A 15753-nucleotide genomic window follows, 5' to 3' on the forward strand; every position below is an offset into this window, starting at 1 on the left:
TCTGTGTGATACCTGGTTGTTTAGGTAATTGTGAGGTGGTTGTTGGTTCTGTGAGCTTCCTGGCACTGTCCTTTATAATTTCCCACAACGCCTTGATGGTTTTTATTCCAGTGGCTTTGTCTTTCCTGTTCTTAGGGTTAGGGAAAAAAACTGGTTTCATCTGCAGTCTTTTGGGGGAAAATTGTTGTTTTTTGGTGTTTTCCTGGCACTGTCATAGTTTGTGTGTGTGTGTGTGTAATGTCCCGCAGTTATCTACACATTAATAATGATCAAGTACTAATAATATTTCCTTATACATTTTAGTGACCTTTCCTTACATAATTGGTGTTTTCTTTCATACTTTTAGATTTCTAATTGATGTTTCTGTTAGTTAGCAATTGATAAAACAAATCCCACGTGAAAAAGTATTTGAAGCCTTCTTGATTTTAATTGCCAATTTATTCGTTCCTGCACATTCTAATATTTATTCATTTTCATATCTTTGTTTTTTCCACTGTTGTGCAAATACAATTCGAACAGCTGTTAACATGTGTAAAATTAAATATGTTTTTATTCCTTTTGAAATACAAGTAGTAAGTGCACAAAATAATAAATTTCCTTTTTTTATATCTTCTTTTTGTAGATCATCCATTGGGGCAAAGAATTCAGTGACATTGTTTTGGCCACTCCCATCCGGTCACATGGCTGGCAAGCCACTCCCATCCGGTCACATGGCCGGCAAGCCACCCCCACTTGGTCACATGTTCGGCAAGCCACTCCCACCCGGTCACATGGCTGGCAAGCCACTCCCACAAAGGAGGCCACACCCACAGAGTAGGTTCCAAAAACTTTTGAAACCCACCACTGAGACAATCATATAATTTTTCAAAGATTTATAAAAGAGGTGAGAAAGAAAGGGAAATATTTTCAAAAAAACCAAACAAAAGGAAGTTTTGTGGATGGGTGTTCAAGTAGCACAGCAGAAAGTGACAAAAGGTATTCAGAAAAGAAAGTTTAGTAGGTATAAAAAAATCAACAGAGATACAAGATTTTAAGAAAGGAAGTTAAAAGGCTGATTAAAAAGTCAATAAAAGGTGGAATTTCAAAGAGATTAAGAGAAAATGTATTAATAAAAGGGGATATATAAAATAGTAGCATATACGTTAATAGGTAATATATATTTGTTATAACCCCAATAAGTAAAGATTAATAGGTGAGAATTTAGGATTAGGTCATTTTATTGTATTACTAATATTAATAATATGTTAAGGTATATTGTGAATTTAAAATAGTAAGGATTAGAAATTATGGGGAGTTTGAGATACATTCCCAGGATTGATCAAATATTGTTAATACTTGGCGTTATTAGTAACTCTACACATTCGGAACATTGAAGCTAGAGTGGAATAATGAGTAATTTTTAAAAATATCAAATGATATTACTTAGCAGGGGGTAATAAATATAGGGCACAAAGAAATGTTATTTATGTTTAAATGAACTATTGGCAAAACGATAAAGGATTAAGGAAAGAGACCAATATTGTTGAAGTTGGAAGATTTGAAGTATACATATTTATTTGCATTACTATTTTTATGTGGTTTAAAAAAGATTTGACTTAGTCAAATGTACTGTCCATAAAACATATATGTTTATACTGGAAAAAATAAAAATAAAAAAGAAGCAATTTTGTAATGTAGGGGTTAAATACATTGGAACTGATTGCCTAAGGAGGCCATCCACTTTCCTTTTCTGGAGATGTTGGAGCAGCCGCTGGTGACTCTCTGCCCCGAGGCATGCTGCAGATTCCACACTAACAAGAGGTTGCACAAGAGCACAAAATCATGGGATACAATGGCTCTTTTTTATTCTACTTGTTTAGACCCCAACCTAGAAAATGATGCCCAGGTCTGAGCATCATATTTAAGAAATTTTTTGACAAACTGGGAACAGTTCACAGAGAAACTAGAAAGATGGTTAGAAAAACAGAAATTAAGTTCTCTGAAGAGATAGTGAAGAAACTGGAAATGTTTTGCCTCCAGAGACAAGACTTAGGTGTCAGGGCTGAAGCCATATTTGTTTGGGATCTTTGGCTTGCCACACTTTCTATTATTCTACTATGCCTTTTTCTACTGTGTGAGCGTGGGGGGAGGGGGATTGTACAGAGTTACTTACTGTGTAGCCAAAAGAAAATTCTTTCTAGAAAGCCAAGGTCATCCTTGGTCTCTGCACCTCTGCACCTGTTCGGAACTGGATGGGTGAACTGCCAGCATGGCAGTAGGAGATTGGACCATGTAATGGAATTGTGGGTGTGGGGGCAAGATCCTGAACGTTCAACTGGGTGGGGAAAACCAGGAAGCTTTCAGATTTGGATTTTCCCAGATGTGCCAACATAGCTTTCTTAATAAATTGGAACTTTGAACAATACTTTGCCTTGGACTCTGATTTATTTTTGGATGCTATTTGAAACCCTGGAACTATCCCAAATCTCCATTAAAATAAATTACCAGCTCCCCTGAATCCTGGGGTGCTGTCTGGGGTCTTGAGCTCCAATACCAACCTGAAACCGGGTGGCGTAAGGTCTCAAGGAAGAAAGAGCATGGGAAAAGGTCGAACGGATGCTGTGAAAACCACCTGGGTGAATGGTCAGTTTCCCATGCATACCCTGGGGCAGGCCGGATTGTCAGCGGGTACTTGGCTGAGATGCACACAGCCAGCACCCGGTGATCCAGGCCCAGTGAGGGAAAGCCCAGAGTGACTGGAGGGAGGCTCACCAATGGGCACCCGCCCACCCTAGGTGAGTTGAAGGCATCTGATCCTTTGAAGCTCTCCCCTGGCTGGGGTCAAGGACTTCTCCAGTGAGACCCCAGCGGAGCAGAGTTTCCTGTACCTGCAGTGGCCGCCGTGGCTATTGCAGTGGGGAGGGGCCCATGCAGCCAGCTGCAACAGGCTTGGGTTGCTGTAGCCTTTCATTCTTCTCCCACAGCTGTCACTGGGGCTAACACAACCTGTAGTGGGGCCAACAGCTGGAGTGGTTTGCCAGGGGCTCCCATTCCCCAGCCTCTGCAGCCACTGCTTATGGGATTCTTTGGAGAATGAAGTGACGAGAGCCACGGGGATTTGGCAGCCATTCACCCCAAAGCCACCTCAGATGTTGGAAGTATTCCAGGCGTACAGGCAGCTCCCCCTGCAACCGAAAGGGACCCACAGCTGAAATGCTGGCTGAAACTGAAGCCAGGAGAAGTGGCTATTCTGCCTGTAAGGTGAACCCAAACATTCTGTGGAAAACCTAGCCGGTTGAACCAGTCTAAGTCAGAACCTGAGGAAGAGGAAGCAGAGGAGGAGGGCTTCTCCCCCATGCTTGCCCCCCCCCCCTGTGTGCTGACCTGCCAGAATGGGGCAGGCTAGGAATCAGCTGCCAGAACAGAGGGTTTGCACAAGCATGCACAGTGAAGCAGAGGGAAGGCTACCGGGATGTGGGGAGAGACAGATCCCTCCCCCACCAAATGTCTGTGGGATCGAGGGTCCTTTGCAGAAGCAGAGCAGGAGGGAAACACCATGAGAGAGTGGGATTTGCTAAACAAGTGGCAGAGGCGCAACTCCAGAAGTGAATGAAGAGCCAACTGATGATGCCTTACCAAAGATGGATGAGGGAAACCCTGGAGATGATGACCCAATGATCTTGAAGCCTGTCTGCCCTTTTTCTCTTAGGCTCCAGTTAGTAGTACCAGAAACGGGGGTCCAAGACAAAGTGGAAGCCATCATAGACATCAGGTGTACACGATGCCTGATCAACCCCCACATAGTCAAGCAGCTGGGCATATGCACAGGCCCTCTAAACCACCTTATCAGCTTTGAAGAAGTCAACAGGACGCTAATTGGTGGGGGACCCACTTCTGTGGTCACTGAGCTAATCAGGCTGGAGATAAACCCCAAGAACTCCTCAGGTTCATAGTCACCCCAAAATGAGAGTTATATTGGGACTTGCATGGATTGAGAAGTGGAACCCTATGATCTCCTGGGAAGGTGGTCAGAGGAAGCTAGTCATTGATATAGGACCACTGCCAACTGCAAAGCAGGACCATCTCAAAGAAGCTATGACCCGAGAGGAGACAAGGCCACCAGAACCTGCAGCTCCAGCCCAAAATGCCCAACCTGGGAGCCAGCAGATACCTAAAGAGTACTTAGAGTGGGTCTTCAGTGAGGAAGATTACAATTATCTCCCCCCTCACTGACCCACCGATTGCATGATAGAGTTCATGCCTGGGGCAAAACTACCGAAGCCTAAAATGTACTCAATGGTTCCTAAAGAGATGGCAGAATTAAGGAAATATATCGATGCCAATTTGAAGCGGGGCTTTATCCAACCAACTAATTCAGAAGTAGCAGCCCCTGTGCTCTTCAAAGAGAAGAAATGTGGGGGTGGGGGGTGGGGAGTTAGGCTCTACATCGACTTCTGGGGGATCAACGTCATTTGCATAAAAAATACCTTCCCCCTCTGCCTCATGAAGGACATGTTGAACCACTTGGCTAAAGGCAAAGTGTTCCCCAAACTGGACTTGAGAGAGGCGTATTACCGCATACGCATCAGGGAGGAATGGAAGACAGCCTTTAACTGCCCCCTTCGTAGTTTTCAGTTCAAAGTCATGCCCTTTGGGCTACAGGGGGCCCTTGCAGTCTTCATGGAGTTCCTTAATGAGGGGCTCATGCAAAGGGGTGCTCGCTTGATGACATTCTCGTCTTTTCTGAGACCCTAGAAGAACACGTAAAGCTGGTGCTGGAAAAACTTCTAGCTGCCAAACTCCAAACTCCAAATACAGCCATTATTATGTTGATTACCAGCAGGACAACTGGTCGGACTTACTACCTTTCCCAGAGGTTGCATATAACACCGCTGTCCACAGCAGTACTGGAATAGCTCCCTTTCAGGTTACCAGTGGCATGGAATTTGTTCCCATGCCTGAACTGCTCAGAGAGCCCCCCTCCTCCATGTGCCTGACTCAATGGATGGACGCTCTTAAAAAGGGGTGGGAGAATATGGAAAAAGCTCTGGCAGAGGCAGCAGAAGAGCACAAGAAACAAGCGGATAAGCACCACTCGCTCCAACACCCCCTTCCGAGAGGGTGGCAAAGTTTTCTTGTCTACCAAATATATAATGTTAAGGAGGCCTAGCAAGAAATTAGGTCCAAAATGTTTAGGTCCCTTCCCAATAGTGAAAATAATTAACCCAGTTACGGTTCAGCTTTAAGATTTCCAGGAAATACAGGAAATCCTCAACATACAACTGTTCATTTGGGGACTATTTGAAGTTACAACACTACTGAAAAAAGTGACTTATGACCATTTTTTACATTTATGACCGTTGCAGTGTCTCTGTGGTCATGTGATCAAAATTCAGATGGTTGGAAACTGGCATGTATTTTTGACAGTTGCAGTGTTCCAGGGTCATGTGATTACTTTTGGCAACCTTCTAACAAGTAAAGTCAACAGGGAAGCCAGATTCACTTAACAATCATATTGCTAAAGATCTATGGAGATCCTCAGTCATCAGGTCCTGGTTGTCTCAAAGGAGCTTTCCCACGAAGCCTGGGATTTCTTGGTTTCGCTTCTTCAAATAAAACTAAGAAAGTCCAGTTGCCTCTTGAGAAAGCACCTTTAGAACAATCATGTTATTAACTTAACTACTGCAGTGAAGCAAAATTCACTTCACCGCTGTCTTGCTTACCAGTGGAAATTTTGGGCTGAATTGTGGTTGTAAGTCGAGGATTACCTGTATGGAAGAGTGTTGCCATATGTGACAATATAAGTCAAATTATCAAGATAAAAGTGACTCTCTAAACAAATGGGATAAATATAAATTGATTCTAGCCCTCATGAGACAAGAAAAAAGAGGCCTGGAGTGATCTCTCCCCTCTAGAAGGGGGTTTCCTTCTGTGGCTTCAGAGTTTCTTGCCTCTTTTCTCCTGATTCGCAGATCCGTATTTTCCCCGCTTGGGAATAGTCTCTTGCACATTGGTTGCACAACAAGCTATAGAGGCTGTTTTTCCTGGATGCAGAATTTAAGTGTTTTTATTCTGGTGCACTACTGTAACAGTAACGCCCTTCTGGCAAGAGAGGGAGGTGCAAAGGGATTTCCAGAAAAAGAAAAAGAATGTTCATTTGCAGAGGTTTATTTTATTTATTTATTTATTATTCGTATTTATAGACCGCCCCCTCTCCCGAAAGGGACTCGGGGCGGTGTACAGTCACTAAAATGCGTTATAAAATACATACATAAAACAGTTAAATAATTAAATACGTAGGTGGAGGAGGTTGCAAGACTGGAGGTTACAGCAGGAGGCAGTCTGCTTACCTAGAGTGGGCAGCTCCAGCTCCATAAACACTGCCAGAAGAGAGAGAACAGTGAGCCTGAACTGGCTGCATTAGTGGAAGTGCCATAAGTGTGCCACAGCTCCATCTCCCAGCAGACCACTGGTGAATATGAGTCACACCTGTGTTGCCCTTGGTTTGTGCAGAACCAGCTACCTGGATATGTATAATGTGCCTAACTAAGCCAGTGAAAACTGTAGCAGCAGCTTTTTCCTGATCTGCTAACCTTGGTCTCTTTGACCCTTGCTTTGGTTTTAACAGGCTTATTTTATTTATTTATTATTATTTATTAGCGCTTATAGACCGCCCACTCTCCCGAAAGGGACTCGGGGCGGTGTACAGTCCGTATCAAAATACAACAAATTAAAACATAATAAATAGATACATAAATACGTATATGAGAGGATAAAAAATATGCTGTACAGCTAAATAAATAAACTGTACAGCTAAATAAATAAATCAGAATATACAAAATTTAAAATCCCAATATCATATAAGATTAAATTTAAAAGAGACAATCCCTCTAAAAACCAGTAAAAAATGTGCATGCCAGGAGGTAGACGTTATAAATTATGCCAGACCAGCCAGTCGGAACAGGTGTGTCTTCAGTTTCTGTCGGAAGGAGCGGAGGTCAGTAGTGGTTCTAATGTCGGGGGGGAGGTCATTCCAGAGGGTTGGGCCCATCACAGAGAAGGCCCTACTCCTCGGTGTCGCCCATTGGCATTGCCTAGTGGACGGCACCAGGAGAAGGCCCTCCCTGTGAGAGCGAATTGGCCGCAGGGATGTGTGTGGGAGGATGCGATCCCGCAGGTAGCTAGGCCCTATGCCATGGAGTGCTTTAAAGATGGTAATCAGAACCTTGAAACGCACCCGAAAGACTACAGGCAGCCAGTGCAGCTCGCGCAGGAGAGGTGTTACGTGGGAGTACCTAGTACTCCCCATGACTATCCGCGCGGCTGCGTTCTGGACTAGCTGCAGTCTTCGGGCGCGTCCCAAGGGAAGCCCCATGTAGAGAGCGTTACAGTAGTCCAGGGAAGACGTCACCAGTGCATGAGTGACTGTGCGTAGGGCATCCCGGTCCAGAAGGGGGCGCAATTGGAGCACCAGGCGAACCTGGTGGAACGCCCCCCTTGCCACGGCTGCCACATGATCATCCATTGACAGCCGGGCATCTAGGAGGACGCCCAAATTGCGCGCCCGTTCCACAGGGGGCAATTGTTCGCCCCCTATGGCCAGTGATGGAATCAGCTGGCTGAACCGAGGTGCCGGTAGCCACAGCCACTCGGTCTTGGAGGGGTTGAGTTTGAGTCTGTTGTCCCCCATCCAGACCCCGACGGCTTCCAAACACCGGGACATCACTTCGACAGCCTCGTTGGGGTGGCTTGGGGTTGAGATGTACAACTGAGTATCATCAGCGTACAGATGGTACTCAACCCCAAAACCACGGATGATCTCACCCAGCGGCTTCACATATGTGTTGAACAAAAGGGGTGAGAGGACCGACCCCTGCGGCACCCCACAAGAGAGTGGCCTCAGGGTCGACCTCTGCCCCCCAGTCAACACACATTGCATCCGGCCGGAGAGGTAGGAGCCGAACCACCGTAAAACGGTGCCTCCGACTCCCATCCCCTCCAGCCGGCGCAATAGGATACCATGGTCGATGGTATCAAAAGCCGCTGAGAGGTCTAATAGGACCAGGATAGAGGAACAACCTCTATCTCTGGCCCTCCAGAGATCATCAACCAACGCGACCAAGGCTGTCTCTGTGCTGTGCCCGGGTCGGAAGCCGGACTGGCGTGGGTCTAGATATACGGATTCATCGAGGCGACTTGGAAATTGCTGCGCCACCACATTCTCAACAACCTTCGCTAAAAAGGGGAGGTTGGAGACTGGACGGTAATTAGCTAGCTCCGTTGGGTCAAGTGAAGGCCTCTTGAGTAGGGGCCTCACCACCGCCTCTTTCAAGGCAGTCGGTAAGGAACCCTCACTCAATGAGCCGTTCACCAGGCCCAGAAGCCAGCCTCGCGTCACCTCCCAGGATGCCAGTACCAACCAGGAGGGACACGGGTCCATTGAACACGTGGTGGGTCGCAGCCGTCCACGCAACCCGTCTAAATCCTCGGGGGCAACAGAGTCAAACTCCTCCCAGAGTGGACTCACAAGACTCACTGTTGACGGCTCGTCCGGTCCACTGGGGGGAGCCCATCCGCTCCGGATCTGAGCGACTTTGTCCTGCAGATATTCCCCAAACTCCTCTGCTCTTCCCTGCAAGGGTGCCCCCCGCGTCTCCTGCGACAGGAGAGAGCGGGTCACCCTAAACAGGGCGGCAGGGCGGTTATCCGCAGACGCAATGAGAGCGGCACAATGTCTACGTTTGGCCGCTCTCAATGCCACAAGGTAGGTCCGTAAATAGGCTCTTACCTGTGTTCGGTCAGACTCGGAGCGTGAGGACCTCCACCTGCTCTCTAGACATCTCCTATGGCGCTTCATCACCCTTAGCTCCTCGGTGTACCAGGGAGCCCGGGTGGGTCGCTGTCGTAGGAGAGGTCGCAAAGGCGCAACCCGGTCCAAGGCCCCCGCCGTCGCCCTATTCCAGGCGTCGACTAGGTCCTCCGACCGAGCGCGGGTCAGGGCTACAGGTAGTGGCCCAAGCTCCGTCTGGAACCTATCCGGTTCCATCAAGTGCTTGGGGCGGTACCAGCTTGAGCAAACTGGCTCCGCCTCCTCGCGGTGGAGGGTAGCGCCAGGGAAGTCCAGCCGGAGACATGAGTGATCTGACCATGACAGGGGCGTAATATCTAAATCCCCTATTCCCAGATCACTCGTCCACTGCTCAGATACAAAGACAAGGTCCAGTGTGTGGCCGCCTTCGTGTGTGGGGCCCTGAATTAATTGGGTCAGGCCCATGGCTGTCATGGAAGCCATGAACTCCCGAGCCACCGCTTGGCATGCTTGCTCTGATTTAATGTATTCTGCAAGTCCAGAATCTGGATTAATTTGGGAAGCGGCTAAGGCTGTTCTGTGGACCCGTTTCAGGAGAGGATGGGTTCATGTTCCTCAGCTTTTCAGACCTGGAAACCAAACCTGCAAAATCCAGGAGAGAGGGAAGCAGAAGGCATCCAAGTGCCCTGCCTTCTTCCAGTGCAAAGGCCTCCTCCAGGCGCAGCACCCGGCCCAGACACAGGTCCTCGGCAGTGGGTGTAGAGGCAGATCCTGCGGGCACAGCAAGGAGAGCCCATCTCCAGTGAGCCCTGTCACTCCCGCCCCCCCTCGCCCTCGGCCCCAAGGCAGGCCCAGTTCCAGCCTGGCAGTGGCTGCCTCTCCCTCCTGGGCAGAGTCAAAGGCCCCGTCAGGCCAAGGCTCAAATGACCCAGGAGTAGCCTGTGGGAATCGCTTCCCTCCCTCCAAGGCTGGGACCGCCGCTGGGTGCGAAGCTGATGGAGATCCGAAGCGGTGGCTGGGCAAGCGAGCAAAGGCTCCTCTGGCTAGCCGAGACTGCCTTTCTAAACAGCTGCATCACCCCAGAACACCCCGGTCAATTCACCGCCACCTCCCCAGCGTCTCCGGCTGGCTGGTGCTGGGAAGATCCCCGGCTTGGCTCGGGTTCCCTTCCCTTGGCCTTCATGGTGGGGACTCACAGGCATCTCCCGCCGCTCTCCACCAGGCCCAGCAACTGGCTCTCCAGGCTCACCTACCCCACCACCAGGATGCCTGCGGCGCACAGTCAAGGGAGACTTCAGAGGATCTGCCGCCCACCTGCCACAACAGCCGCGCAGGCTCCGCCCGCAGCTGCTGTGCCATGCCTGGTCCCACCACGCAGCGCAGCATTGGCTCCAGCCCGCCAGTGCCTCTCTCGGCCAAGAATATGGTGAGGCATGTTTGCCCGGTGGCCAGCGCCTCCTGGATCACCCACAAATGGTCCATGCGGGGCGCCAGGTGCACCAAGACTGCAAAGCCTCTGGCTAAGCTGCAGAGGGCGTCTCCGGACAGCACGGGCAGAGGGAGGTGCCAGGCAGTGGCCTGGGTGGTGGTGGGGGAGAGGCTGAAGAAAGCATTGGGGGCTGGCGGGTTCTGCGCTGGGGGGGAGCAGAGCAGATGGGGACTGCGAGGGCTGCGTATCGATGGAGGAATGGCTCGGCGGTCCCCGGGGCTCCTCACTGGAAGGAAAGCGCTCCCACCCTATGGCGCGATATTCTGGACAAGAGCAATTTGCTCTTGGGACCTCTCGACGCCTCCATGCGGGGAATGGTCCTGGCGCTCCAGTCTCTCTGGGGAGGCGGCTCCCTTTCTTGTCCCTCTCCGGCCATCCTGTACCTGCTGCGGAATCGTCGAGAAGAGCCCCCACGAGGCTAATTGTGCGGCGGCCCCCTCCTCACCCCCGATTCCCAGGCGAATCACACTCCTGAATCGCTGCAGGGTATTGGATATTTTATTTGCACAGGGGAATAAAGGAAGCAGTATACTTTGAACATTGAACAACGGGAAGAGCCTGTCCAGGGAGGAGGGGTAGCATCTACCCTCAACTGTTCCCCTTATTATACCCTGCTCTAGCGGTGCGGTGGCGGAATAACCTGGCCGGAATATTGCACAGTGGGGGGAGGCTCTCCTGCGTGGAAAGCGACGCTTCCTTCGGTGGGAGGCAGCGACACGTTCTGCCAAAGCACTACGAAACACGTTGAGCCCCTGGAAAGGGCAACTAAGAAAAGGGGAGGGAGGTCAGCGGGGACGAGTGCAAAGTATAATTTTGCCAGCAGCTCCTGGCAAATACAAAAAGAACGCTCGGCGGAACGTCAGAATGAAATTGACTCCCGAGGAGGAAAAATGCAAATAACAATTAACAGTTGCGGGAAAATGAGATGTAGGGAAGGCAGCATAAAAATAGAGGGCAGCAAGGGATTGCTCAGATTAAAATGAGCAGAGAAAATGCAGTGCAATTTTTGCGGAAAGTAAAAGATTATTTGGGACATAAGTGAAGACAGCCAAAGAAGGAGCCTCCAACAGAGTGAATGGAATTAAATATGGAAGAGATGAAACGATTGGAGATGAAAGTGGAGTGAGGAAATTGCTTTTAGGAGTAGTCCAACAATTGAGATAAACATATTAGTGGTCAAAACAGAAGGTAAAAAGCAAGCCGCATATGCGGGGAGAGTGGCACAGCTACAGGGATATTTGGTGTAACTAATAGATTTTATCCCTGGGAAAGTAGCTTCGCTGCCTGGCAGTCTGCAGCATGTCATTGTCACTTCCCCATACAAAGAGGAGTATAACCAGAGGGAATGGAATAACCTACACAGGCATTAGCTCGTTAACCTGGGAAAGCATGTGGCACAATTCAGATTGTAATTGCATAAGCAGCAGGCAGAGAGTACAGTTTTACAGTTCAGCAAGTCATTGAAAAATGGAGTGGATGCAGCTAGAATGGTCACGTGTGTAAAGTGTTATGACTGAAGGCTGAATTGTGAGGGGGAAGGGAAGGCTGGGAAAGGTTGGTGGTGCAAAAGAACAAGGAAATAACAAGTAAAGAATTAACAGGAATAAAAGAAGCAGCAAGAAGCAAAGCTTTGGAGAAAGAGGATGAGTGAAAGAGACAGAGGCATAAACTAGAGTTAGCTAGATTTCCTTTTCGTTCCCTTGGCTTAGGGTCCCTTCTGCTGTTGGGTCTGAATCCAAGTGTTCCCATCAAGGGACTCAGAAGGACAACATGGAGGGGCTCAGCACAGTCATCCCAAGGAAAAACACTTCCTAGTAGTAGTAGTAGCAGCAATAGCTTGTCCTGGAAGAGTGCTTCCTGCAGACCCAAGAGAATCCTTCATTTCAGTTCCAAGGATATGGGCCATTCAGAGTCAGCCCATGCCAGCGTCCCTACAGCCTGGCTGAAGAATATTACATGCACCTGCTGAAACACAGCAGATATTTGGGGTGAAAACAGAATAACCTGAGCACTAGCAGTATAGGAAGAAGAGAAACATTTTCCTGAATGCCTCTTGCTTTCCTGGGGAAAAGGAGCTGAGGAGAACAGAAAGGAAGAAACTTGGGTGAGGATGGGGATGGAGTTCCCTCCTGCCCAGCAGATCTCAGGGCTGAAGGCACTGAGCCGTGGATCAGTTGGTCCCAGCCAAGAAGGAGATGGAGCAGCTGAGACTGAGCAGGGCAGCCCAGGCCAGGAGCTGGAACAGAGAAGCCGAAGCCAGGCCACTCGCCCTGTTGAAGTGCACTTTCCCGTCCAGCTTCAGGCAGCTGGTTTTGGGCATAGCCTGGCAGCACTCTTGGTAGCACGCAGCAGTCGATTTGTGGGAGCACGGGTTGCCCTTGGTTTTGCAAGTTTGGCTACAGCCTGCCACAAAATGGGAGCCTGTTTTTTTCATCTGGATGGAGAGAGAGAAGATGCAGTTGGTGAGTGAGTCAGGAGCAGACCCTACGGGGGAATGCTTCCTCTGCAGGAAGCCAGGCAACGGGTGGGAGAACCCATTCCCTTTAAAAGACAGCTGGGAGAAGAGCTGGGAGGGGATCAAGGGCTGGATTTTCCTTTTAGAAAACCAGATTCTGGCTTTTGTTTCTGGTTGCATGAATCCAGAAGGTGAAGCTGACTGAAGATGCAGTGGTCTGAAGCCGCACCCTCCCTCAGCTGCTGAGTAAGAAATCAGCTAATTTAATAATTAAATCCTAAATGCTGAAAGTCTGTGGTGGTTAGAAGTCTAATTAACCAGGAAATTATAAGATAACAGTAACTTTTTACAGTCACTACATCCCACTAGCTAGTGTATCTAAGAAGCAGCACCACTTTTGGAGGGTATCAACCAGAGATATTGTTCTGCCATCAACGTTTGGGCAGGGGGTTGCAAGAGAAGGTGATCTTCACTGTGCCGGCATCTATCCTTAGAAAGCAAATGGAGCAAAGCTTGGCTTTCAAAGGCAGCCATCATACCTCGCAGAAGTCATGACCCACAATACAGCTGGTTGAGGACTTCTGACCTTTGAAGCAGCCTTCTCCATGGCAGGTGAAACTGGAGCAAACCTTTCCCTAGAAAGGCAGGGAGAGAAGCTCAGCTCAGCCACGCAGCAGGGAGGTCTTTTTCTAGAACCGCAAACATTTGAGGGGCCAGAAGGTTCCCACATGGCAGCCAATCTGACTCGAATGAGTTTGCGAAGAGGACATCCCACAGAACACTCACATTGCGGGGTGGTACAGTGGTGGTGGTGGTGGTGGTGGCAGTGGTGGGAACTGGGGTGGTGGTGGGTGCTCTGTCACCTGGAAGAGACAAGATAAATTTGGCTCCTTGCTCCCCAGGAAGCTCTCCAGGGTGGCCCTCAACACAAGCAGTGAAACTACTGGGCAGGCAGCTCCTGTTCCTGGGAAGTCAGAGAGGGGAAAGCCAGGGAAAGCCATACCAAGAATGCCTCTTGCCAACAGTTCCATCCAGTGGCAGAAAGCCCCCAGTGGAGCAAAAGCCCCCCCCCCCCCGAGGAGCTTACCATATGCCGTGGCATTGAGCTGCAGGCAGTTGGGCGAGTTGCAACATTCCATAATGCAGAGTTCCAGGCCTGGCCCTCCGCTGTGGAGGCACATCTCTGTGGCATTGGCACTTCCACAGTCACTACTGCATCGGGCTGTGTAGCTGGTGCTGTTGAGACGATAGAGCTGCGAGAGCCACAGAGAATGAGCAGGGCTGGCATTTCAGGAATCCCTGCCAGGGCTCAAGAAGGAGCACCCCTTGTCACCCCCCCCCCAATTAGGCATCTCTGGAACCCTTACCTCGCATTGTGAAGCATTGTGGCAGAGCTGGGAATTGTTGCCATGGGCCTCCTCCTGGTAGCACCTCTCTCCCGAACACTGGAAACTCTGGCAAGTAAGCTGCCAGAAGAGAGAGAGCTGGAGGTACACAGCGACCAGGCCAAAGCCCTTCTTGTGCCATCACTCTGGGGACCAGCTATGCCTCTGTGCCATCCCACAAGCCTCCCCATGGCTCTTCCCTGCTGCTTCCACCCAGCCCAACCTCCCCCTTCGTCAAAGGGCCCCCATTTCTCTGTCCAGCTAAGGAAAAAAAGACTCCCCCCTTCTGCTCAGTAGCCCAGTTTCCTTACAGGTATCACACCTGTCCCGTTCAGGGAATGGTTGGAGAAAATGGCTGCTCCATTTTCAATCTCCATCCAGATTGAATCTGGCTCTGGAAAAAGTGAGAGAAAGAGAGATAAGCAACTGGACCAATAGGGGTCTTGTGGGGTACAACAGGAACAAGGTTTGGTATTTCAGAGAGGCAAGGGAAATAGTGGTAGGGAGGCCTAGTGTCCCCCCCCGCCCCCACATCCACTGAGGCCTGCCTGGCCCTTTCCTTTGCTTCTCACAGCCAGCCACCTCACCTGCTTCTGCAAAAGGACCTCGGGTGCCAAAGTAGGAAAGACTGCAGAGGAGAAGGAGGCCTGCAGACAAACAGAGAAAGTGGACTTTCAGTGGTGGAACCAGAGGACATCTCCAGTTCTTAGGAGAGTAATCTACAGGACCCCAGTTCACAAGCCCTCTCTTTCAAAGTCCAGGCACGTATTTTGGGATCCCCTGGGACAAGACTTCAGTGTTTGATAGGCAGAAATTCAGTGGAGAAGTAGAATAGAACGGAAGTAAAATGGAAGGGCAGTTTTCATGCTTCAACTTGATGGGTGCCAGGCTGTTATTCCTCCAGTCATTTTCTCCAAGGACCCTCTTACCTCGGGCCAAAAGGATCGGGAAGTTGGAGTGGATCATCCTGGAGCACAGAACTCGTTTCTCTAAATGGAGGGGAGGAAGTCCCCTGTGGTCTCTGCAGAGGTGGTGTTTCCTTTAGCTGGAGAGGAAAAGCAGACAAGATCCACACACCCTGTAAAGCTGTGGGAAGGCTCTGACCCAGTCAGGCTGCTGAATCCTGATCCCTGCAGCGTGACCACTCGTTCTGCCATAGCCACAGACACTGGGTGAGCCATCAAGTTATGGTGGGGAACCGGTTGCCAAGGCAACCCCCACAATCAAGGTCAAGGAGGAGCCTTCATTGTGGTTGGGGCATGACTATATTTCCTAGTTCAGTTGCCTGACTTCTCCCATCCTAGACCTGACCAAGCTCTTTCTCTATTCCTGACTCACCCAGCAGCAAGGAGAGCTGGAGCTGCCTTTTTCAAAGTCTTAGGGAGGATGGGGCAGGGGTTACAATGAAGCACTGCAGGCTACTTCAGCTGACTGCTAGCTACAGTTCAAATCTCACCAGGCTCAAGGTTGACTCAGCCTTTCATCCTTCCAAGGTGGGTAAAATAAGGACCCAGATTGTTGGGGACAAGAGGCTGATTCTGTAAACCAATTAGAGCAGGCTGTAAAGCACGGTGAAGCGGTATATAAGTCTAAATGCCATTGCTATCAATCTCCCTGATCTGGAAAACCTGATGAG

General features: G+C 49.6%; 3 protein-coding genes across 3 annotated transcripts in view; 1 reads left to right on the plus strand and 2 right to left on the minus strand.

The window, feature by feature from the left end:
• The window catches only part of INPP5B (inositol polyphosphate-5-phosphatase B), a gene marked incomplete at both ends in the record, with an annotated part of 42802 nt that extends 32532 nt beyond the window's left edge, over positions 1 to 10270 (minus strand). The window contains 6 exon segments of the mRNA XM_081961639.1: positions 4218 to 4282; positions 6330 to 6359; positions 9431 to 9540; positions 9542 to 9559; positions 9985 to 10037; positions 10160 to 10270. Of these exon segments, the coding sequence (XP_081817765.1) occupies positions 4218 to 4282; positions 6330 to 6359; positions 9431 to 9540; positions 9542 to 9559; positions 9985 to 10037; positions 10160 to 10270 (387 nt within the window).
• The window catches only part of LOC309396890 (uncharacterized protein), a 393556-nt gene that overhangs the window by 130133 nt on the left and 247670 nt on the right, over positions 1 to 15753 (plus strand). The window lies entirely within an intron of this gene.
• On the minus strand, positions 10775 to 14806 carry LOC309396480 (uncharacterized protein). Its single transcript, XM_081961640.1, has 7 exons — positions 14705 to 14806; positions 14429 to 14511; positions 14100 to 14198; positions 13820 to 13985; positions 13519 to 13595; positions 13272 to 13367; positions 10775 to 12711 (listed from the first exon to the last, which is right to left on the minus strand). Exons 2-7 carry the CDS (start codon positions 14492 to 14494, stop codon positions 12448 to 12450), a joined length of 768 nt encoding a protein of 255 aa, XP_081817766.1. The 5' UTR covers positions 14495 to 14511; positions 14705 to 14806; the 3' UTR covers positions 10775 to 12447.

The sequence above is a fragment of the Natrix helvetica genome, assembly GCF_964273705.1.
Source record: "Natrix helvetica genome assembly, chromosome: 9".
NCBI lineage: Eukaryota > Metazoa > Chordata > Lepidosauria > Squamata > Natricidae > Natrix > Natrix helvetica.